At 47.9% G+C, this 25,861-nt stretch overlaps 1 protein-coding gene across 3 annotated transcripts in view; it reads right to left on the reverse strand.

Moving 5' to 3' along the window:
• Nucleotides 1-6,357: 6,357 nt before the first annotated feature.
• Nucleotides 6,358-25,861, reverse strand: part of NIM1K (NIM1 serine/threonine protein kinase) — a 66,760-nt gene continuing 47,256 nt past the window's right edge. For all 3 annotated transcript variants that reach the window (XM_023238605.2, XM_019811263.3, XM_003981431.6), the window contains 3 exons: nt 23,784-24,810; nt 9,198-9,466; nt 6,358-7,237 (listed from right to left, as the gene is read on the reverse strand). In XM_023238605.2, the coding sequence (XP_023094373.1) occupies nt 6,488-7,237; nt 9,198-9,466; nt 23,784-24,075 (1,311 nt within the window). In that variant the 5' untranslated portion in view covers nt 24,076-24,810 and the 3' untranslated portion in view covers nt 6,358-6,487. The remainder of the gene's footprint in view (nt 7,238-9,197; nt 9,467-23,783; nt 24,811-25,861) is intronic.

Consider the following 25,861-nt stretch of genomic DNA (forward strand, 5'->3'; position numbering starts at 1 on the left):
CTCCCCCACTCATGCTCTGTCTCTCAAAAAATGAATAAATGTTAAAAAAATTTTAAAAAAAAAGGAAAAATTAAAGTTTTGTTAGACTGATTTTACAAAAGCATCCCTGTGCCTCCATGTCTTTGAGATGCTATTAAGCAAGCACCTCCAACCCACCTTAGCAAAACTCTTGATCTTTAGGGCCTCAAGAGTTGCTTCCTCCCTGAAGGCTGCCTAGACTGCATATGTGCCTACTGCAAATGTGCTTACATTTCACTCTATCAAATTCCTTATTCAGGCTTGCAAACTCCTAGAGGATCTGTTCTCTGCCTACTTCAACTCAGTACCACACTCACCAAGATTTACAATGTTTCCATCTACCCTGTCTTCTCCGTTCCTCAAAATGTGCCAGGTTTATTCAGGCCTTAAAGCCTTTGGTCTATGCATCAGAACCCTTCCACACATTTCAGATGCTCTCTGCCTTGCCTTCAACTCCAGCCACAAGGGTGGCAACTGTCTCCAGTCTTTGCCCAGGATCCTGGAGAATGTGATAACATCTCCCTTTGGATTCCCGCTATAGACCTTTTGCCTCAGCCTCACTGTGATGTGGGGTCCCCGCAGAACTCACTTGGCACTAATTTCAACAGGCTGCAAGTGCAGAGGAGTTAAGTTCCCACGGCCACCCTTGACCAATGGTGGACCTTTGGCTGGCGGATAAATGTTTCCTCCTTTTCTCCCTTGGGCAGACAGTTCTGAGAAGCGTTCCAGAAGTTTCCTCAGAAGATCCTACAGAATCAGCCACCAGTTGGCCCATGGCCAATTTGCGGTGCATCCTTATGTGGCTTTCTTCTATTCAGTTTTACTCCTGTGCGTCTCCTGCGTCCTGGGTCATTTCCCAAATATGTGAGTTGCATGTAAGCTTTTGTCTCGGGCTTTTTTTTCTTTTCTTTTCTCTCTTTTTTTTTTTTTTTTAGAATCCAGGCTAAGACGATTGATACCCAGAATAGCCCTATAATGCAGACCCTCAGGGTAGGGGTTGAGGGCTGGTTTACTCACCAGTCGTGGCAATCACCCCATTGCTGTTTGTAGTAGGCATACAACTCCCCCACATCCCCAAAGATGACCATGTCTAGAACTTGTGAATATGTTTACCTTACTTGGCAGAAGCAAATGTCATTAAGGACCTTGAGCTGGGAGATTATGCTAGGTGGTCTGGATAGGCCCACGCTAACCATGCAGGCCCTTAAAAGCAGAGAACTTTTCTGGGCTGTGATCAGAGGGAGATGTGAGTTATAGAAAGATGGTCAGAGAGATGTAACATCGCTGACTTTGCAGATGGAGGACCGGGGCCACAAACCAAGGAATGTGGACAAGGAATTTGACAATTCTTTATCAAAGTCCCAGCCTTGGTAAGAAGAGATTGGGATACTGGGGCCTGAGTTAGTAACCACAGTGTAGATGAACCTGAAAATGCTGAGAACAAGATTCTGCTTACACAGGACTGGCAGAAGCAGCTGTTCTCCCTTGCCTGGAGCCCCTGCCAAGGTCTCTGGTGAGGCAGATGCCTGCAAGCTGAGGCTTGACCTCCTCGAGACCATCTTCCAATACCCTAATTATTCTCCAAACCCAGAACCAGGTCAGGCCTCAACAGCTGCCACACAGACTGAGGAGAGAAATACAGCGTCTGTGTGGGAAGAAGTAGCTTGGGCACAGGAGGAATTGCAGAATCAAGCTAATATGTATTGTCAGGAACCAGGGCAAAATGTGTTCGAGTGGATCTTGAAGACATTGGGCCAGGGGTGGAGGTCGAGGGAAGAATAGCAGGTGGGATAAGGGAGAGCTAATCATCCTGGGAGCATTTACCCATGACTTGGAGAGGACACCATAAACTGGCCCTAACATGCAGCCAGGATGGCTATAGAGGTTTGGACATGAGTGCAGCCTGCAGTAAATGAGGCAGAGATGGCACAGTGTTAAGGAAAAGGTAAGAAAGTTCTGGGAGGTACGAATATTAGAAAGGTTTCGTTAAGTGAGACTGAAGAACCACCTACCTACATTCCCCGGGAGGACATTACCTTCACTTGAGGCAATAAAGAATGTTCTGGGAGGGGTGTACCAGCACTTATGTAAAGGTCAGTGATGGCTACACACTGCCAGCAGGCCTTGGTAGTGGGAAATGCTGCCAAGGAACCAGGCGTGCTATGATCAGCGGGGATGATGGGATTCTAGAATGACAGAGGCCATGTATTATCACTTAAATGTCAGAGGTGAGGTGGACATAATAGAATGGACAGTCTGGCTGGAGTGAAAATCAAGGAGCCTTTGTTTTGTGACAAAGGCTAATAGTTCACAGAGTTCTGAGTGACAGCTGGCTAGAGTGTTACCTGACTTGTCTAACCAAAAAAAAAAAAAAAAAAAAAAGAAAAAGAAAGGAAAGAAAGAAAGAAAGAAAGAAAAGAAAGAAAAAGAGGCAAGCTGGTGAGGAGAGGCTGATATAGCCTGTCACAGGAAAATCATGGTCCCAGAGCTAAGTTATAGACTCAGTGCACAGTGACTGGGAGGCCAGGTCTTGAGGAAAAGCCTGCTGGCACAAGTATATACGGTATACGTGCCCAGAATTTTTAAGGACTGTTGGCTAAAAAGTCCAAACTGAACTGGATAGCAGGAAATCCTAAACACTATTATGACCCTAAGTGTGGATGGGCGTCTTTAGAAACCAGGTGATGAGTGGAGTTCTGGCCAAAGTCTGTGTCCCAGTGGGTCCCACCTTGGGGTTCCTTCCCCAGTCTCCAACTATCTACTTGGGATCGATACTTTTAGACCACTGACCTGTGGAGGAAGAGCCACGTGGAAACCTCCAGGGCTGTACCCTCTCCCAGGCCATGTTCGTAAATCACGAGCAATCACACGAGGAAATACAGCCATCAGTATTACCATCCAAACTCAGCTTCACTACTAAAAAAATTTAAAGGCACAAAGGTAATGGGCTCCATCAAAACCTCCTTCAACTTATCCATCAGACTTCTAAGAAGAGAGCAGGCAGATAAGAAAGGATGATGGCTGTTCTCTGTTGTCGCCCCCACGCAGGATGCGGCATCTTCACTGGCAGCCTCTGGCACTGATAGGCAGCCGTTACTTTGGAAAATGCATTCCTTTTCAATTTGCATCAGAAAGGAGGATCAAAACAATGCGTGAGACGGGCAGCTGGTCTCATTTGCTCCAGGCAATTGTCAATCTCCGGCTCAAGGTCACAATATCGTGTGAAGGACTTTATCCTGACAGTGCGGAATATCACGCTAGCCCACTGTATTGTGACAGCGTCCTAGGTGGGTTTAGCATCAGAAAGTGGCAAGAACTCAGAAGCCCTAGTGAGACTTATGTGTGCCAGAGCGTGGGTGATAAACGCCCTGAAGAATCAGGGGCCTGTTACATTGACCAAGTATTCAGAGGCCCAATGACCTGGGGCAGGCCTACACATTCCTTCTAAGGTAAAGGACAATTTGTTGCATCTTTTACCCCTCAGTGCTGAGACAGAGGCACAGGGTTTAGTAGGACTCTCTGGGTTTTGGAAGTACATGTTTAGTACATTCTTCCAGTTCTACCTGACATGGCTACCCGTTTCCAGTAGATCTCTCTCTCTCTCACACACACACACACACACACACACACACGATCCAGTTTCAGGCTTTGCAGCAAACTGCGTTGCCACCCTGGCTGTATTACATGACGGTGAGGGATACTGTGGGGGGTCCGGCAATCCCAGTGGAAGGCTACAGCACAGCCCTGTAGGGTCCTGGAGTGACACCACACTTTCTGGAAAAGAGAACTGCTTGGGCTCCTGGTGTGTTATGGGGCCCTAGTAGAGACTAAGCACCTGATTATGGGACGCAAAGAGACAAAGCAAACAGCCATCTCCTCATGCACTGGGTCACTATCAGATCCATGGAGTCATAAAAGCAGATGGCACAGCAGCGACCTTACTGGCATTGACATCTACTCAGGATACAGGTTTGCCTTTCCTGCCCGCAGCGTACCCTCTAACACAATCATGCTATGACACAGAGAATATCTGATCCATTTTCATGGTATCTCTCATGGCATTTCCTCAAAGACTTTCGTGGCAAAGGCAATGGGCACTTGACCATGGGATCTACTCATCTCACCATAAGCCTCAACACCTGAAACAGCCAGCATAAATAGGACAATGTAGTGGTTCAGCCAAGGCACTGGCTCTATAGGACAGTATCCTGCAGGGTTGAGGTTGGATCCTGACAGTCTCCAGGACTGGGTACAAGCACTTTAGCCATGGCTGATGGATATGTGTCCCCTGTTGTTAAAATACACAGGCCTGGTGGGGTGCCTGGCTGGCTTGGTCAGTGGAGCATGGGACTCTTGATCTCAGGGTTGTGAGTTCAAGCCCCACATTGGGGGTAGAGATTACTTAAGAAAATCTTTATATAAAAAAAAAAAAAACTATAGGCCTGGGAATCAACAGGTAAAAGTAGGATAGCCTTCTCACATCAGTGATGTGAGAGTGACCCACTTGCAGAATTTGTACTTCTCTTTCCTACAACCCAGGTTCAGCTAGATTAGAGGTTTGGGTTCCCAGGGGCAGGGGGATGCTTTCACCAGGGGACCCAGTAAAGGTCCAGTGAACCGGAATCCATGACTATCGCATGGTCACTTTGAGGTCTCTGTGCCAGTTGACAAGCAAAGAGAGGAGCTATCATACTTGTGGAGATTATTCACCCTGATCATCATAAGGGGATAAAGAGGAGAATGTCTGGAACCCAGGAAGCTCACTGGAGCCTAACTTTGGGGCCTCATGATACCAGTGAACAGGCAATTGCAGCAACCACGGCCTGACAAGGGCAAGGCAACTCAAGGCTCAAATCCTTTTTTTTTTTTTTTTTTAGATTTTTTAGAATCTTTAAATGTAGGGCTCAAACTCACAACCCCAAGATCGAGAGTCACATGCTCCACCAACTTAGCCATCCAGGCACCCCTAGAGGCTCAAATCTTTGATGATAAAGATTTACACCATACTAGACCAATCTAGGCCAGCTGAAATGCTGGCCAAAGGTGAGGGACCTTTAGAATGGGTGACAGAGGAGGGAGGGATGAATCCAATCCTAGCCTCGGGACCAGCTGCCGTAGTGACTGTGGCTCCATAGTCTTCAAAGCGTGGTCCCTAATGGCATCGGCATCACCTAGGAACTTGTTAGAAACGCAGGTTCTTGGGCCCTGCCCCAGATGTGCTGAATCAAAACTCTGGGGGTGGGTTCTCACGGTCTGTTTTAACAAAGCCTCCAGGAGATTCTGATGCACCGGACCTGAGAACCACTGTTGTAACTTGTCCTACTAATCCTCCTGCATGGAGTGCCAGCAGTGACTTGGATTTAACAGAGGGTGGGTCGGGGCAGAGCCTGGGGTGGTGTGTGTGCCAGGTAGCAGCTATGTGCCCATCAGATCCTTCCAGCCACGCTTCTCCCTCCAGCCACTGAGGCTGTGACTGTTTCCATGCAAGTTTGAACAACCTTACGCAGGTCCTACCTGATCGTATCTTGTCACCTGACCCTGGCCACCTCCGGGGCTTCTCTGACACTATGGCATGGGAAGCACCAGGAACTCATCTGGCACTCACACGTCATAATCTGCAAATGTTCTTCCAAAGCATGCTCCAGGGGTACTTACACACAGCAAATTCTGGGGATGCAGGGCAGGTGACACCATGGGACCACTCTTGACTAGTGGTGAACAGGAGGTGATGGGTAAATGTTTCTCCATTTGTGCCCTAGGCAGACACCTGAGATGTGTTCCATAAGGCTCCTCAGAGCGTCCTGCAGGACTGAGTGCCGACCACCCATAGCTCTGGCCAGTCTGTGTTGGCTTTTCCTGTTTCTCTCCCCTGCCCCTCTCTCCTCTCCAGGATCATTTCCCAAAGAAACTATTCTACATGGAGCCTCTGTCCTAGGCTTTGTTTGGGAGGAACCCAGTCTTGAACCCCTAGCTGCCTGGAATGCCCTTGGCCTGCTTTCCAAGGGTCACTGCTGCGTCCTATTCAGATCTCAGACTATCTACTCCAAGTATCCTCTCCTAACGGTCCCATCCAAGGTAGCAAACCTCCAATATCACATCACCCTATTTGCATTCTCTTTAAAGCATCTATCACTATCTGACATTTTTTCTGTAAAAAATGTCTTTGTCGGTGCCTTTGTCCAGCACTAGAATATCCTGCACAGGAGGGGAGGGGCCGGGCCTGTGTCATTCTTTGCTCTTTCCTCGTCACCTTACACAGTTCCTGGCAGAAATATTTCTTGATTAAATAAATGAATGAATGCTAGAGTTGAAGAACAAGAAAGCAAATCTAGGCTTTTCTGGGGGGGAAATGCAGATCTTAAATTTAAATTTATTTAAAAATTACAAAAATGTCTCCACCCAAGTTGTCCATGAAAAAATTTAAAAGCAGCAACAATGCTCTTGGTTAATTATCAGCAGTTAACGCAATTTATAAAATTGAACAAAACTTAGATGTGTGTCTTATGCCTCTATAGACACGGGACCCTTTCTTCAGGTCCCTTTCTTTCGGGTCTGGTAGTATCATTATCGGGACACTTTCCAAAGCCTTTTTTCTTTGGACTCTATGTAAAATGATCCGATAGACCCCTGTAATGGAGCTTCGGGCATCTCTCCCTTGGTTGTTTCGAATGTGCTCTTCTGTAATACCCAAGTGTTCTAAAGTGCTTTTGACCTCGTTTTCTTCTTCCTTGAGGGTGCTGGTTTCGGACAAATGTTTGGGATCCAGTTGGAAAGGCTCCAGAGGGGTGGGGTACGGCACCCCTTGCATCCACTCATTGCTCATGATGGAATCGATGCCGTGCCTGTCGGTGGGTACGGGCTGAAGGACGCCCCGGATGAGGCGGAGGCAGGGCTCGGACACGTGCGGAGGCACGCTGTATGCGCCCTCCAGGATGCTCTTCTTCAGCTTGGCCACGGTCTCTGCCCGAAACGGCATGGTGCCGGTCACCATGAAGTACAGAAGCACCCCCAAGGCCCAGATGTCCACATAAATGCCGACATAATGCTCGTCTCGGAAAAGCTCGGGCGCCGCGTAGGGAGGCGACCCGCAGAAAGTGTTGAGCATGTCGCCTTTTTTACTTACTGTGCTGAATCCAAAATCACCCACCTTCACACAAGTATTACTGGTATAAAACACGTTTTCTGCTTTCAGGTCTCTATGAATAATTTGGTTCTCATGCTGTGGAAGAAGACACAGGGAAAAGCTATCATTTTCAAGGAATAATACTAACAGAAGCGAATGTGTCAGTTGCTCTGAAACAGTGAAGTGATAGATGACGGAGTAATAACCAGTTCAGCGGATGTCAACCTAACTCAGATTGCAAGCCTCAAGGGCCGCCCGGCCATGCCCTTTAGCCAACGTGACACCCACACATCCCCCAAACAGACCAAAGGTTCTGTTCTTCCGTGGGGCAACGGTTGGACTCTGTCTGACACTTGTGACTCAGGAATCAGTGCCAGAAATGAAACTTAGATCTTTTGAAACTACACGCTCCAAAACACAACGAAACGGTAATCCTTCATGTTTGAGGCCATGAATGAGTTTTTCTGGCTGAGCAACTCTTGACTAGAGCCAACACCAACGAGACTTAGAGCCCTCCCCAACTTTTCAACCCTGCTCCTTTGTGGGGGCTCCTCTCCAGAATTCAGTAGAAGGAAAGAGGCTATATTCAGCAAGTTCTAGCAAGTCCCATTGTGGGTGGCGAGCATGTACCCCACCCCCACTCTCGCATTCTGGATCCATACAGACAACCTTGAAGACCCCTGACCTACTTAGTCCCGAGGGCTCTTGGGATGGTTTAATGTGACTTTGCTGGGCTTCCTGGGGTAAGAATCTGGGCTTTGGAGCCTGATGGCTGGGTTAATTTTAGGTTCAATGATCCCAGCAGCGTAATATGAGTGTTTCCTTTCTTTGTAAAATGAGATACTGGAAGCCACCTCATGAGATTGCTGTGAGGGTGGCCAGTGGTACTGTATTTGCAGTGCTCAGCAAGGTCCTGGCCCAGAGTGGACACACTCAGTGGAATCTGGATCTGTGTCCGTGACTCACCACTGGACAGATGGGAGAAATGTCAGGGCATGGAGTTTCAGAGGCCTCAGTCTGAGTTCCCTCTGCTCTCCCACTCAATTTCTTTTCCAAGTGGGATGTGGAAGACTCTTTGCCCATCTGCTCCATTGCTCAATGTGGGTCTGGCTTACTGCCTGGCCCTGGGACAGTTCACCACAGCATGGGGCCACTTAAATGACACCTGGTGGAACTGAAGATCTGAAGCACCCACCCCCATTACGGTTGGGCTTTTCTCTCTCACTCACTTCCTTTTCCTTCTCTTCGCCCTCCCAATGCCTATCTCGGGTCCCTGGGTCACTAATTTCCCTTAGTAATTTGTCCAGGAGGTCACTGATGACAGCCTTGCCTCCACAGCATCCAGTCAGAAGAATGAACTAGAAATAGCCTCTTGCCTCACATAGACCCCAGACGAGTGTCTCTTTTCTGCCAACGGTACTGAGACTGCACTAGGTAAAGAGGACAGCCCAGACTTCTGCACTCATGGAGCCGTAAAGATGGCGGTCAGGCCCACGTGTCAGGCTCCTCAGTGTGTGGGGGCAAAACAGCCAACAGTGGAGAGGCACAGCAGAACCGGTTCTGGGAGGAACTAGGGGTGTGTGTGTGTGTGTTTTGGGAGTCCACATTTACCTAAAGAAATGATCAGAGGACTGAAGTAAGAATGACATAATAAATGCTAATCAGCTGAGCACAGAGGGAGCCAGAGCTGGAGGAATTCACCAAAGGCAAGAAGGGTCTGTATGAGCTGACGTGACATTGAAGAAAATTCCAGAGAGAGACAAAACTGAGCGGAATCATGAAGGGTGGAGAGGATTTGGAATGTGAGACGTGGTAAGAGGGGAGAGAGACACAGAGGCAGGGAGACAGGGCCCCGAAGCAGCGTGGAGCCAGCTGTCTGGCAGTGACGAGATGGGGGCAAAGAGTGTAATCTCATCTAGACTCTCACAGAAGGGACTACTGTCTGCCTTTTGCAGGACCCAAAGCCTCTGGGGACGCTTGGAGAGTGGCCAACTGGAGCCCACGCTCCCACTGTGGGCCGCGTGGGGGCAAGACTCCATCCCTCACACCCACTCACCATGTGCTTCACGGCAGACACAATCTGGGAGAAGATGAGCTTGCTTTCTGGCTCTGAGAGTTTCCCTTCAGTGCTGATTTTCCCAAAGAGTTCCCCACCCCCTGCATACTCCATCACCAAGTGGAGCTTGGATAGGGTCTCCACCACTTCATACAGACGGATGATGTTGGGATGGTGCAGTTTTTCCATGCTGGAAATTTCACGGGACAGTAGCCTTTGGGTTTTCTGGTCCAGCTTGGTCTTGTCCAGGATCTTAATGGCCACCTTTTCTGGAAAAAAAAAAAAAAGAGAGACGATGTGCCCATGTTCACAGGTGCATAGATAGCTAGACGTGTGAGGAACCCACATGGGCCCCTTTGTTTTACTGGACACAGAGGTTAAATGGCTGTTCTCAAGCTCCTGGAGCTCGTCAGTGGTGATGACAGACAGACGGGAGTTCCTTGAGCTCACAACAGTGCTCATTCCTGGGATCGGTGTGAGTTTTCCTCATACAGCTTTGGTGTGTTTTCCTGTCTTCTAGGACTTCCGGACTTCCAAGACTCCTGTCTTCCAAGGAAGTTTCAGTTTGATGATCTTTATCTAGTTGTCTGGGTAAAGTGTAAGCTTCTTTGCTTAGCCCAGAAAGCCCCTCCTCATCAGACCCAACCCCCCTCTTCTGCCTCATCCTGCATCGCTCCTGTCCACAGTCCCCGCAGCCCCACGCACAACGTTACACAACTGTTTGTTGTTCCCTGGAAAGGGACTGAACATCCATGCCTGGGACCTTTCCTCCATCTGGATCATTTCCTCTGCTTGGCTCATCACTGCTTCCCTGTTCTGTACTCAGGTAACTCCTGATTACCCTTCAAGGCTAGCCTCAGAACCAGTCCCAGGACGTCAATTCCGTGTATTCTCTGTACGATAATCTCAGCGCACCGGCCTATAGATGCTGATTCCTTGTCTGTCTCCCCCTCCTCCCTCTTCCCACGTGGCTACGTTTTATCTGACTTTGGCAGCACCAAGCACATAATGTAAGAGTACGGGCCACACAGAGGTCTGTGCAGAGGTCAGGGGGTGCACGAGACTGACCGGCAGGGTGACATGTGGCTGGCGGGAGGGTTCGCTGGTATGATGGCTCTGGCCTGCAGTTTACTGTTATGTATTGAGAGCCTTAAGCATGGCTGCATGTTTTGAGCCAGCCATTTTGGTCGATTAACCTTAAAGAAATAATCTGACATGGGCACAAGACTCCCTATGTCAGAAGACTTTGGTGACATGGGGAACAGCACCCAGCAAGAGAGACAGCTAAAATGAAGTGTGGTCCATCCATCTCTATAATGGTACACCATGCAGCTGTCAAATTAATGATGCTGATTTTTATTTTTTTTATTTTTTTATTAAAAAAATTTTTTTTTTCAACGTTTATTTATTTTTGGGACAGAGAGAGACAGAGCATGAACGGGGGAGGGGCAGAGAGAGAGGGAGACACAGAATCGGAAACAGGCTCCAGGCTCTGAGCCATCAGCCCAGAGCCCGACGCGGGGCTCGAACTCCCGGACCGCGAGATCGTGACCTGGCTGAAGTCGGACGCTTAACCAACTGCGCCACCCAGGCGCCCCGATGCTGATTTTTATTAATTGACATGAAGTGTTGTTCAATACAGAACAAGTGAGAAAAAAATACAAATACACATTTGCATAGAAAAAAGTCTGGCAAGTTATTCACCAAAAAGTTTAGAATACTTATTTTATTAATAGGGGGATCACGGGTGGTTTTCCGTTAATTTTTTTTTAACTTATCTGTATTCTCTAATTTTCCTACAATTAATCAGACAATTAACATATATTGCATAATAAAAATGGTTAATGTTTGAACACAGTGAATCTACTCCAAAGTAAAACAATTCATTTTTTTTTTTTTTTTGGTTCGAATTGGACCACATTTTGTATTAGGAAGAAAGAAGTTTCCAGGCAAGTAAATGGGAAAACAGGATTGCAGGGCCCCTGGAGACCCACAACTGCTTTGAAGAAGTCAGGCACAGTGGCTGTGGGTGCAAAAATAGATGCCGCTAGTTAAAAATAGGAGTGTTGTTTGTATATTAAGGTAGGTCCTCTGGGCTTCTGGAAGGGAAAGGGGCAGGGTTCTCTGGTCTCTGAGGTCATGCTTGCTCTAGAGGAGGCAACACTAGGGAAGAAGGAGGCGAGTCACAACGGAGCAGAACCCGTGGGGTTTTGTGTCACCTCAGTGGGCAATCGGCCCCGGGGATGCACTGCCACTACCAGCCGTCCGGCCTTCTGCCTCCCCCGTCATGTCTTTTCTACTGTTCCGTCCTTAGGAGTAAGATTCACTCCACCTGCTTACCAGAAGCAGAAACTCTTGGTTTTGGGTAGCCTGTTAGGTAGAGCTGCTATTTTAACAGCTGGAATGATGAGCCCCATTCTTTAACCTGGCAGATCGGCTGCAGAAGAGCCCCCACCGCCGCTCTTCCCTGATCCTGACCCTGAACCTGACCCGGACTCCTGTGAGGGTGCATATCCTCTTTGCTGCGTGGCAGGCAGAGGCACGTGGTCGCCCACGTTGCGGGCACCCAAGAATCAGGTCGCGGTGAGGTCAGGCTGCTGTCACAAACCTCCTTTGAGCACAATTCAAGTCTTATTTTATTTTTTGTTTTTCTTTTATTTCTTAAAGTTTATTTATTTATTTTGAGAGAGAGAGCAAGCAAGGGAGGGGCAGAGGGAGAGGGAGAGAGAGAGAATCCCAAGCAGGCTCTGCACTGACAGCACAGAGCCCGACACATTCCCATGAACCATGAGATCATGACCTGAGCGGAAGTCAGGAGTTGATGTTTAACTGACTGAGCCACCCAGGTGCCCCATTTTTTAATTTTATTTTATATTTGAGTGGCTCTTGGCAAAGGCTGCCCTCCCAGGGCCTGGACCAGAATAAGGCAGGAGAGGAGCTGCGAGAGGGAGGCCTTTATTATTATTATTATTATTTTTTCATTTTTTTTTCAATGTTTATTTATTTTTGGGACAGAGAGAGACAGAGCATGAACAGGGGAGGGGCAGAGAGAGAGGGAGACACAGAATCGGAAACAGGCTCCAGGCTCCGAGCCATCAGCCCAGAGCCCGACGCGGGGCTCGAACTCACAGACCGCGAGATCGTGACCTGGCTGAAGTCGGACGCTTAACCGACTGCGCCACCCAGGTGCCCCCTATTATTATTTTTTTTAACGTTTATTTATTACTGAGAGACAGACACAGAGCATGAGCAGGGGAGGGGCAGAGAGGGGGGGAGACACAGAACCCGAAGCAGGCTGCAGGCTCCGAGCTGTCAGCACAGAGCCTGACGCGGGGCTCGAACTCACAAACTGCAAGATCATGACCTGAGCCGAAGTCGGTCACTCAACCAACTGAGCCACCCAGGAGCCCCGAGGGAAGCCTTTCTTAAACTCTGTGCCCTGGATCCCCCCCGGGCCTCACTCCTGTCCACCTGTTTCCTCTACTTGGTGTCGAATCAGATTATTGCCATGTCTCCTAACATAAATGTATGATCATAGAAAACATGAAAAAGGCCCCAGTATCCTGGATTGTCACTAAGTGAAAGAAACTGCTCTTCCAAGGAGAGCGAGGTCTCCAAATCCTCTCTTTCAACAAGGGTTCCGTGAGCACGGACACAACGTGCCAGGCAGTGAGGAAGACACTGTCCCTGCAGCTCAGCAAGGGACAGAGACTTTTAAAAAGCCCGTATTACAAGTGCAGCACGTGTGAGGAAGGGGTGCGGGTGGAGCATGGAAAGGCCTCCCTGGGAAAGGACATTTGAGCCGTGACCGAGAGGTGAGGAGGGAGGCCAGGCACGTGGCTGTGGGATCACATGTGTGCCAGGCCCCGGGCGAGGGACAGAGGGACACCATGTGTGCTCGAGGACTCGAGCGGGAGCCCACTGTGCTGGACACAGAGAATGAAGGGAGCCCAGTGGGGTACGCGGGATCAGAAAATCCGGGGCTTTGGAGGCTGCCTTAAGAAACATGGGCTTTGCCTGTGGGACAGCAGGAAGACCACGGTTCTTGGGAGAGTGATAATCTGACTTCCGTGTCTGAATGAGTACTCGGGCTGCACTGAGGGAAACGGATAGAAGAATAGGCCTGGGAGCAGGTTGGCAGGTTGGGAGATCCCAGAGAGAGGACTCTCCTGGTGCTGGCAGGAGGGAGAGAGACTGGACACATTCGAGTAACCCTCCCCTTTCTCCAAATCTGGTCAGGAGTCTGACACAGGTCCCATGTAGTGGGCAACACATTCCTTAAGCTAGGACTTGCAGACTTGAATATCTCGAGAGGCCAGGGTGGCGATAGGGTGGCGAGCTTGCATAAAGCAACCGGGAACAGTGGGGACCACGGTGTCCTGAGGAGGACATGCCCCGGTGCAAACTCAACTCCAGACAGTTGTCTCTGTTTGCCACAGAGACTCGGTGTTGTCACATCTGATTTTTTTCAAGAGAAGTCAGACCTCTGAATTTTTATGCAAACGTTCCAATTGCTAAATGACAGCAACTAATTCACATTTTTAAACCTAAAGTGAACCAGGCAGAATATATCTGGAGGACCAAAGGGAAAAGGGGAGAAAATCGATATTAGAACACAGAGGGTGGTGTAAAAAATTTGCCACGAGAGGATCTAAGATCGTCTTTACAGACACAGAGCCAGGGGCTGGGAGAATAGGTATCAGGCCCTCCCTCTCGTTCCTTTGATCCCCTGCACGAGACCAAAGCCAACTGGAACCCAGAGAACTAGGGAGACATAACACAGTCTGGGGCAGAGAGCAGAATGGGGGGCGGAGAGTGGATCTGGAGAGGCAGGTGGAAGATGCTGGGCACAGCAGGATTGCAGGGTAAAGGTGCGGGAGGTGATGTGGGTGTAAAGCAAGAGGCTGTGCTTTCCCTGGAATCTGACTGTCAGCTAGAGGAAGGTAGTGCAGAGGCAGTGAGGGAAGGTTCTAGTGGGTGGGATGTATAGGAAAGAAGATCTTGAAGCAGGAAAGGCCCTGATACCTTGGGGTATTGGTCCACACAACTTTTGATTGGCTTTCTTTACCCATGAAATATTTTTGAGCACTACTCCGGTTTCACTCAGAGGAAAAGCCAGAGTCCTTCCTATGACATAATGACCCCACATGATCTGGTGGCTGCTGTCCCCTGGCCTCATCCCTCTGGCCGTTCCTGGACTACTACAGGAACTACAGTACTACACTCCCTCCTTAGGCTTGCTACCCTCTCTGCACGACCGCTTCCCCCCCACATCTGTGGGCAGCAACCTTATTTCTTTCAGATCAGTGATCACCCCCTCAGGAAGGCTGTCTCTGCCAACTTATCTCAAATAAATGTGGCCCTCTCTGTATATACACACACACACACACACACACACACACATGTATATATATATATATATATGTGTGTGTGTGTGTGTGTGTGTGTGTATATATGTGTGTATATATATACAGAGAGGGCCACATATATGTGTGTGTGTATATATATATATATATATATATACAGAGAGGGCACATATATATGTGTGTATATATATATAATATATGTGTACTAATATACACATTTTAAATGTATATATAATCATGGAAATTCAAAAGATATCATGACAAATAAATATAAATTCTTTTTTCCAAGTTTATTTATTTGTTTTGAGAGAGAGAGCACGGGGGAAGGGCAGAGAGAGAGAGAGGGAGAGAGAGAATCCCAAGCAGACGCCGAGCTGTCAACACAGAGCCCGGTGTGGAGCCTGAACCCACGAACTGAGAGGCCATGACCTGAGCCAAAATTAAGAGTGAGCCGCTGAACTGACTGAGCCACCCAGGTGCCCCCGGAAATTCTAATACTGCCTTCCCTTATCCAGTGATCATCTTGGGCATCCCCTAGGGAATGTGCACCTTACTTTGGAGGCCTCTCGGGGTCAGCAATGACCCCCAATTTGCTAAGACCAATTGTTATTTCTTAGGCTTTATGCCTTCTCCTTGAAACACCTTTATCACTTGGTTTCTATGGCATTTCTCTTCCCTCTTTCTTGTGTTTTTTTTTTTTTTTCTTATTGAAGCATAGCTGACATACGATGGTGTATTAGTTTCTGGTGTACCATATAGTGATTCAAGTTCTGCACATAACGCTCACCTTGGTAAGTACTCCCCACCCGTCACCATGCAACGTTATTGCACTATTAATGACTATATTGCCTGTGCTGTGCTTTCCATCTCCGTGACTTATTTATTTTATAACTGGAAGCTTGTGCCTCTTAGTCCCCTTTGTCTATTTTACCCATCCTCCCCCCACCTTCCTTGCCTCCGGTAATCACCAGTTTATTCTCTATATTTAAGAGTCTGTCTGTTGGTTTTGTTTTTTAGATTCCACATATTAGTGAATGCACATGGTATGTGTCTTTTCTCCTGCCTCTTCTACTTCTAAGCCTCTTTTGCTGTGTCCTTTTCATCTCGGTAGCCTCTGAGTGTTGGCTACCTGGAGGCACAGTCCTTGGACTCCCTCCCTACAACCATTTCCTTGGTGATTCCAGATGCAGAAGCATGTCTGCCTGCATGACCTCTCCACTTAGTTGTCTTAGTTTGGATTCTGCCTGAAGCAGAGTCCGAGGCAGGGATGCAGGTGCAAGCAGTTTGCGAAGGAGATAACCCCAGGAAATACAGATAGAAGAATGAGGAAACGAGATGGGAAAGGAAAGATGGCCAGTAAATGATGTGTTACTAAGCAAGTTATCGGTCATCCTGCTGAGTTACTGTGCCTCGATATCACAAGAAGAGCTGGCGTATTTATGATTCAACTACTGCCAGTAATTGGTTTTTGGCCACTCCTGGGGGATGTAAATTCCCCTCTCCTTCTGGCCTCCCATGCCTGCGGGAAGAGCAGGCTCCAGAACCCAGAGAAAGTCCAGAGGCAGAGAGATAGAGAGACTGGCATGTGAAGGTTAGGCTTGCATGCACCGAGGTGGTAAGGTGCCTGGAGACGTGGGTGAGGCCCCGACACGTATGCGTAATGGATGTGTAAAAGTTCGTATGACACAACATGTTCCGTGCTCTGGGTCTCCTCCCCCCACCCCCAGACGTGCTCCTCCTACAGTCTCCCCAGTTTCAGTAAACGGAAACTCTATTCTTACACTTGTCAGGACCAAAACCTTTGAGGATTTGACTCTTCTCTTACACCCCACTTTGAATCTGTCAGCAGATCCCTACTAGATACAGCCGGAATCCAGCCGCTTCTCAGCATTCCACTGCTAACTTCCTGCTCCAAGCCACCACTAATCTCTTGTCTGGATAACTGGCACAGACACCTACCTGATCTCTCCTTTTCTGCCTTTGACCCCTCGCAGTCTATTTTCAACAGAGCAGCCAGGGTGATCCTATTAAAGCATAAGCCAGATCGTGTCACTTCTATGCTTGGCTCCAGTTTCACTCAGAGGAAAAGCCAGAGTCCTTCCTATGACATAATGACCCCACATGATCTGGTCACTGCTGTCCCATGGCCTCATCCCTCTGGCCGTTCCGGAGTACTACAGTCACACCCCCTCCTTAGGCTTGCTACCCCTCCGCATGGCCACTTCTCCCCCACATCTGTGGGCGGTGACCTTCTTTCAGGTCAGGGATCACCCCCTCAGTAAGGCTGTCCCTGCCAACGTATCCAAAATGTGGCCTTCTCTGTTCTCTATCCCCTTTGCTTGATTTCCTTCTTATCACTCACCCCTATGTAACATAATGAATATTTTCCTGACTTATTTTTGTCTGTCTCTCCCCAGTACAATGTAAGCTTCATAGCACCATATTGTTGTCTATTTTGTTCCCTGCTGTATTCCCAGTCCCTAGAAGAGTACCTGTTACGCAGCAGGTGCTCAACAAATATTTGTGGAATGAATGCTCTGATCTAACCTCACAAGAACCCAGGGTGAGGAATGTCATCACAGAGTAAGCTCAATTTGCCACTTTGCTTTTTCATTGACTATTCTGTTCCATGCACCTTCCACGTTACTGTAGACTCTTCATTAATCCTGATTTTTAATGGCTGTGTAACCTTCTATCCAGTGTATATGCTCTCATTTACCTGGCAATTCTTATATCATTGGATCACATAAGGGATTTCTAGTCCTTTGCATGATAAATAACACCCACAATGAGCATTTTTTGGTTACAGTATTTCCAATATTGGACCTATTTAGGATGGATTCACCAAAGCCGCTTTAAACCGTTTTTAAAATAAGAAAACAAGCTTTGATTGCTGTTTTAATGAACGTGTTCAAGGGGAGGTATCATTTCTTTAAAATCCATGAGCCTTCTCTGTGAAGCTTTACTCTAGACTGAGTTAGTCCCCAGTCCTGTCCGCCAGGAGGTGACCACAGAGAGGACTTACCAGAGAGTACTGCCATGCATGGCTCCCTCTAAAATCTCTTCCCTGTCCCCACTGGGTTCTCGTGAGGAGTTTTATACTAACTTAAGTACCAAATATTCGTTGAATGTTTAGTTGAATGTTTACTATTTATAACCCATGTGGGGAAATTCTAAGGATCAAAATGATACAATGACACCAAGGAGCCTGTAACCAGAACACCCAAGATTTTCGCTACCCCCTGGGTGTGTTAAGCCCCAACTCTTTATTTCCCGTTCCTACTTTCCCTCAGGCTCCAGGGTGGCTGTTAGACTCCATGACCTTCATGTTCCCCCAAATCAGTGCTTCCAAATCTTCCCTCTCAAATCTGCTTCTTTTTCTATAGTTACTACCCACTTCTGAGTTGCTAAATAAATGGGACCCTGGGGATCACTTTCAATACCTCTTCTCCCTTCCTGCTCTCGCCCATGCAACTGACCACAGGGTTTTCCAATATTCTGAAATATTTCTCAAATGCATCTCCTTCTCTCCATCCTTCCTGTCACTTCTTTAGTTGAGAGGACATCATCATTCATCTGGACTATTAGACTAATACTTTTTCTGACTTCCCTGACTCTTGTCATGCCCCAACTTCAATTTGCTTTCCTCACTGAAAGTTGATCATATTAATCACTTTGTATTAATTGCTTGCTTAAAGCTCTCCGGTGGCTCCCCAATACCTAAATGACAAAACCCAAATGCACAGGAAGACTCACCATGATCTGGTCCCTGCCTGTGTCACCTTCTGCATCCCCCTTGCCGAATTCCTTTTGAATTTCCAAATACTCCCCTCACTAGCTCATACCTCCATGCGCTTCATAAACCTCTAGGCCTACTGCAAGCCTGTCCCGGTCAATGACCCTTTCCTGCTCCCCTTGAGCACAGCTGAACACACCCATTTACCTTACTCTGCGGCCACACCTTCCAGTCATATCCCATCTCCAGTACCTACTGTGAGTTCCTAATAGGCTACCACCATATTGTACTCGACTCTGTAAGGCCCAGAACAAAATATCGGTACGGGAGTGTTTATTATATTTTTAAAAAGGAAGGTGAGGGGGCATGAATAAACTGATGAATAAGTAAATTGAGAGAAAAGAAGAAAGGGTTCTAGAAACATGAGACTAGAGCAACACACAGGAAGACCAGGGAAGAAGAGGTCAGGAGGGGCAGCAACAGAGAAAGGGACAGGCACCCGTGGCCTCATTTACTTTTGTTTGTGACAACAGATGGAACATAAAATATTCAGAGGCTGAGTGCATCATCTCTTTTGAGAAATTTCTAATCAGCTTAAAAGGGGACTCATAGCTCTGCCCTATCAGCTTGCAAGGCCCAAGGGAATCTAAGCTGTTAGCTATAAAAATAAACTCCAGCCAACAGGGGCCTCCACTGGAGCCTTCCTTCTAGAGATCCAAAACAGCTGGTGCCCTTTGAAAACACTGTCCTAGGAGCTGCCTCACCCCCCGCCCTCCCCCAGCACTGAAACTCTCTGCTTTCCTGGGAATCTCCTCCATTGTCTTGTCCAGGCTGTCCCCATTGCCTAGAAAGCCTGATAACAATTCCAGGCCAGCTGGCTTTGATGGGGACCATACTTACACAATCATTGTCCACATTGTACAATCTGATGTGGCTGGGCAATGGGACAGCTGTTTGAAATTCCCAGCGAAGCTTTCTAAGCCACTTGCTGGTAAATCTCCTTCCTCTCCCAGAGGTAAAGATTTGGAAGGAACGTTCTTCTCTCTTTCTTTTCCAGTCAGCTCAGGGTGGCCAAATGTCCCTCCTCCTTTCCTCAGGCCAGTTCTTCGGATCCCTGAGACTCCACTTCCCAGTACCGGAACCACCCTCCTCTTTCCTGAGCCTTCCCTGTCGTTGCATCTGGGGGCTCCCCCTGCTCCCCCGCCCAACCTCTCAGCTCCCTTCATTCTCACCTTCCTGCTCCTTCCTGACCGGGGGCCCACCGAAGGCAGAACCACCCAAGAGAGGCGGGGCGCGGAGCCAGGACGAGCCGGTTACCGGATGGGCCTACCAGTGAGGCCCAGGATTTCCTTTTCTGTCACTCAATTACCTGCCATTATGTTTTCTGTTGTTCAAACTTGCTTGTTGAACTGATTTTTCCACTCCCTGTGCTTTTGGCCTTCGTCCCCTTCTTTTGCACATATGTCCCATAGCCGGAGGGTGACACTGAACCTTTGACAACAGGGCTACTCGGTGGTGGGTCAGCACTGAGGAGAGCATGTCAGTGAGGCCACTGAGGCACGCAACTTGCACAGCAGAAAAATGCCGTGTTCTCTGAAACTCAAGGAACTAGAATTCAGTTAATTTTGTAATACAACAGACGAGAAGCCTTCGGCATTTGAGCAGGAAGTCACCGTGTAAATGCCAGTTGTTGCTGTCATGCGTCTTCTTCTGCCCTCCTTACTTAACAGCCTGTCTGCAGACTTAGACACTTGCTTGCTAAGGGCTTGCGCTGATTTCTGTGCTTAGCTGCTTATCGGCTCTGGCGGATGTGTCCGTTGATTTGCTGTGCTCTCTACTCTCCCCTCTCAGAGACACTACTTTGGACCTCAGGCTCTGCTGAGAGAGCCGTGGGACCTGTGGCCCTAGAGGCTGCAGCTGACCCGATGCAGGCGTGCCCTTGAACTCAGTGGCGGCCTGTCATCGGTTGGCGGGTGAGCAGTCACATTCTCTCTCCTCAAAATTTGAGCTGTCATAGAATGAAACTAGTGGTATGGAGATGGGTAATAAAGCTGGGACATCGTGTAGACGTGGAACTGGCAACAACCATTCGTGGCCGTGCGTCTTCCGATAATCATGCAGAGAAAGCCACTCTGCAGGAGGAAGTATAGAGAGGCAAGACTTTTCATCAAGGGAAGCAGAAATGAGCAACCACGAGCCCCAGAGAAAGAAGAGATGAGACCCGGCTCTGCTTCCCTGCTGTGGGCCCACAGAATTCCCCGAGTACACACGAGCTAATCTGAGTAGGCTTCTGTTCCACGAACCCAGCTATGTGTGACTCGGCAGGCCTAAAGAACAGAGACTTTTTTGAGATCAGACTAATAATAGCATCTGATGAATGGTTAGTGTGGCTCTGTCTAGGCACATGGTAGATATTCAGTGTGTTAGATTTTTAAATTTTACTCATGAAGAAATTGAGGCGCAGGGGTGCCCGGGTGGCTCGGTCAGTTAAGTGTCCCACACGACTTCGGTTCAGGTCGTGATCTCACGGTTTGTGAGACTGAGCCCCACATCGGGCTCTGCACTGACAGCGAGAAGCCTGCTTGGGATTCTCTCCCTCTCTCTCTGCCTCTCCCCGGCTCATGCTCCCTGCCCCCTCAAAATAAATAGGTAAACATTAAAAAAATTGCACAGAATGATAAAGTAACTTGTTCTGGGTCACACAGAAGTAAAAAGAATAATAATCCCACCCAGGTCTCACTGATTCCAAAGCCAGTGTCTTTCCACAATATTCACTCCATGCCCTACTGCTACTTAATGACACGGCTCTCACTTAGGCACTGTCTGAACAGGGAGAAGGGCTGGCAGAAAGCAGGCTGCAGGAAGAACCCGTGTCACTTCTGGGACACGCGGGAGGGCTAGATGAGGTCCGTGTTTCCCAAAGTGGAGCTGGTAACACTCACGGGGCGCAAAATGATTTTTGTGCATGGAAACCGCCTTAAATGGCACTGATGCACAGCATAAAAACACTATTCCTGCTTCAGTTATTCTTGAATTCTCCTAATTAAGGCAAAGAGAAAGTCTCAGATCGGTTTTTGGAATGTTTTACTTTTTTGTTACTTGGCGGTTTTCCTTTAAAACTTTGTGGAAGTTCCTAAGAGACTAAATTTTAAAAGTTCTCACCATACACAAAAAAATCCTAACTACGTGAGGGGACAGATGTTTTAAATAACCTTACTGAGGTAATCATTTTTCAATATATACAGACATAATAAAATCACTGTGGTGCATATTTTAAACCTACCCAATGTTATATGTCAATTATGTCTCAATAAAGCTGGGCAAATACATAAATAAATAATAAATCTTTTAAATTTGTTTGCATCGTATCTGTTTTTGCCATTACCTTCTATTCATAGCAAGTGACGTTGGTTTTTCATTATTTAAATAACATTACATTTCCTTCTGAAGTAAGTTTATTTAAGTAAAAAAATCGAGTTGCACCAATGATAGCTACCCTTTATTGAGTGGCTACTATGTGCCATATACTTTGTATATGTTTTTTCTTTTTCTTTTTTTTTTTTTTAATTTTTTTTTCAACGTTTATTTATTTTTGGGGCAGAGAGAGACAGAGCATGAACGGGGGAGGGGCAGAGAGAGAGGGAGACACAGAATCGGAAACAGGCTCCGGGCTCTGAGCCATCAGCCCAGAGCCTGACGCGGGGCTCGAACTCACGGACCGTGAGATCGTGACCTGGCTGAAGTCGGACGCTTAACCGACTGCGCCACCCAGGCGCCCCTGTATATGTTTTTTCTAATTTTCCCAACAATTCTAAGGTAAGAATCATTATCTCTATTTTATGGCTGAGGCAACTAGGGACCAAAGAGTAAGTGCCTAGGAAGGGACTGAACCAGGACCTGAAACAAATTCATCTGATTCTGAATCCCTGTTCTTTCCACTGCCCCACGCTGCTTCCTCACCACTGGAATCTAACACCTGAACTCACACCCAGGAAAAAGCTCCAAGTTGGCCACATCTGGTAGCCTTTGCTCAGCCTTTGCCCCGTGGCCTTTCTGATGCGCTGGACACGCTCTCCTTTCTGAGTTCCTCCCCTGTTTTGCCTTTACCCAACTTCTCTTCTCTCCTTCCTGATCATGTCTTCTCTCCCAGTTTCTGGCCCCTCGTCTCCCTGTGTCCCCTTTGTCTCTCATTCTTGCTCCAGACCACTGAAAAGCAACACATGTCCCAATTAGATTCGAGTTACAGCACTAGACCTACTTTTGTGGATAAAGTCAGCACTGTCACTGTCTGCTGAAGTACTGTCATTTACCCAGGGAAGCAAGGTGAGTAGCCGAGATGTGAGGATGTGAACCCAGATGCTTGGGCTCTGAGCAAGACAGCAGGAGACCTGGAGCTCCAGTGACTTGGGACTATGCATGTGTGCACATGTGTGTATATGTGTTGGGGGGCGGGGGTGACTTTTATATAGGGGCCAAACATAGAGATGGAATTGAAGGCTGGAGCAGAAAAGAAAATAAGAGTCAACTCTAATATGAGAGAAGAGTGACCCTGGAGATAGGGTAGCAGGCTGGGCCTATGGTGAGAACAGGTCAGTACAGTACTCTCAGGAACAGGATAGAGTCCATGGGGTTTGGGAAGTTGGTAAATTATATCAAGTCACAAATGTTACTTTCCTGCCTTACAACTCCCTTATGATAATCTCTAGGCTTCAGCTAAATTACACGTGGCATGGGGGAGAGTCCACACTGGGCTGGGCCAACAAAGGGCTGCCGGGCTCTCTGTAGAGTTCTTCCTTGAAGCCAGAGTCGTGGGCACTGCTGGTCTGGGGTCCTGAGTGTCTGGATCCAAGGAAACATGGGTCTTTGCTACATGGCAAGGAGCCAAGCAACAACGAGAACTGGCACAGAGTAGACTGAAGCAGAGAAGGTCCTGAGATCAAAAGGCTTTCCCCCAAAGGTAACAGAAGTAGCAGCCTCAGGTGAGGAGGGGAGACTGAACCCTGCTAGCTACTGGCAGTGGTGACCTAGGAGGCCTCCTGTGCCATTTGCATTGACACACACACACAAACAGAAGTGATAAAGAAGGACTTGGAATATGAGTTGCCTGGGAATCAAGCCCTACCCCACCCCACTTCTCCATGGCCTGACTGGACACAGTCCCCTCAACGTTGAATGAGCTCATCCACACGGTACGGTGGGAGAGGTTTTAGAGTCAAAATCCTCTGAGATTGAACTGCCAAAAACCACATTTGACTTCTTTGGATCTTAGTTTCCATATCTCCAAATGGAAATACAAATCCTGACCTCGCACCATTACTGTGGAAACCAACTGAGGTAACAATGGAAGGCATGTGGCACAGGGCTTGCGCCCAGCAGGGCCACCGTAATGTCGCTTCACCTGCTTCCCTGGCTCTGGCCTCCTAACCCTGTCCCCACACTAGGTCCTGATACCACAGGAGACAATCCAGGAAGGTCAGATCCTACCTTTAGTTAGGGAGTGAATCCCGAGCTTGACTTGGGAAAAGTTCCCACTTCCAATTTCCCCTCGGATTCTGTAGAAGCCAATACGTTTCCCCAGCGTGATCTCTCTCACCACCTTCTCATCCTGGGACATGTCCTGGGTCAGCTTCTCGAAGGGTGTCAGCTGGCGGGGCTGTCCCTCCTCATCCTCCTTGCTGCACTCCGTCTGACAGCCACTTTCCACGCTATCCCGCCGTTCCCACCTGGCATAGTGGGGGGTTACCAGGCCGCCTCCATTCACGTACACTGCAGTCATCGTCCACCCCAGGCTCACATCTCCGTCTCGGCCAAGGGCACCAATCGACGGCAGGCTTGGGGAGCAGTGCCAAGGGCCCGGGGGATGGGAGATGGGAGTTAGGGCCTGCCAGAGCCCCGTGTCTGTGACAGCTGGCCTGCAGATCCAGGTAGACTCCTTGATGAGCAGACCCCTTCTTGGTCTGAGGGGGGCAGAGGCACACGGGCCAGCAGAGTCTGCCCAGCCAGGCCAGGAGCCACCCACCTCACTCAAGACATTTCCCACCTTCCCTCACGTGGCACTTCCCAGCTCTCACTGTATAGGCCCGCACATCCAGTTACCATAACCACTCTCCTGCTCAGGCTCCAGGAACTTTCTGGCCCACCATGTGGTCTGATGCTCTGTGGAAGGTGGCTGCGTCCCAAGACAAAGCCTCCAGTTTGCTATTTCCTTTGGTGGCCGGAGAATCTTTCATTGTTGTGTGTAAGAGCCCCGTGGAGGCCCCCGGGTCCCTGCTGCTGGCGTTCCCTTCTGACCTCCTTCATTTTGCACTTCTCCTGCTGGCCAGCCTCAGGGTCCCCGAGACCCAGTGATCCGGACCCTAGGAGAGTGGAAACTTGCAAATCAGCCTTCTGGTCACACGGGCTGCCAGAGAAGGATTAAATCCCTGCAATGTCACTTTAGCCGGCCTTTATTTAGATGAGGCTTCCTCTAAGCCGTGAGCTGTCTCAAAAGTTTGGCAGGTGCTGATTCACCCTAAGAACAGAGAATAAGAAAATTTATTAGCCTATGCCAATGTACTGTACAGGATTTATAATGAATGTGAAACTGCCTTGTAAGCATTGATCTAAAAAGAAAAAAAAAGCACTGTACAAATTTCAGTTATGACTGTCAGTAGTAAATGCTTGATTATAGATGATTTAGTAAGAAGAAAATGTATACACACACTCCTCAATCTACACTTTAGAAAAGCGCTCACAGCCTGTAAATAGTTTTAGCAAAACTATTTTTCTGTTTCTTGATGTTTAGGAAATATGCATGTTGCCTTAAATTGCTTTAAAGCCAGACTTTTAAAATAATGATATGGCATTAATGATGATAAAGGTTTCCTATTAATATCAGTTTTCAAAAATTCTTACATTGATTCAAAGAACAATGTTCTTTACAATTTTTCCTATATTGGTTGTTCCCCACTCTTTTTTTCTGTGCCGTTTGATGACAAAGGCTAATTTTTCTCCAAGCTTATTTTCTGGGTATTTCTAATCAGGTATTAGCCTCCAGGCCCAACAGCTCATTCTGAAGGTGCAGAAACAGAGGATAATGTTACTGGAGGGTAAAAGTCTATGGCATCCTCAGTGATAAGAAATACTGTCCAGTGTGAATATCTTCATGACTTTTTCTCCTGCATCTTCTAGTAAGAAATAATCACTTTCTGAATCCCTACTGTGCTTTGTGCTTTTTTTCCAAAATGTCTTATCGCCATGAAAGTGGGCACTGGGTTTAATTCATCTGTATTCCCTGCTCCCCTCCTCTCTCCCTCAGCATGGAGCACAATGTCTTACATAAAGAAAGTCTTTCCCTATCAAAATAACACTAGCATTCTTCACAGAGCTAGAACAAATAATTCTAAAATTTGTATGGAACCAGAAAAGACCCCGAATAGCCAAAGCAACCTTGAAAAAGTAAACCAAAGCAGGAGGCATCACAATCCCAGACTTCAAGCTATACTACAAAGCTGTAATCATCAAGACAGTATGCTACTGGCACAAGAACAGACACTCAGACCAATGGAACAGAATAAAGAACC

Source organism: Felis catus, chromosome A1 (genome assembly GCF_018350175.1).
Source record: "Felis catus isolate Fca126 chromosome A1, F.catus_Fca126_mat1.0, whole genome shotgun sequence".
Taxonomy (NCBI): domain Eukaryota; kingdom Metazoa; phylum Chordata; class Mammalia; order Carnivora; family Felidae; genus Felis; species Felis catus.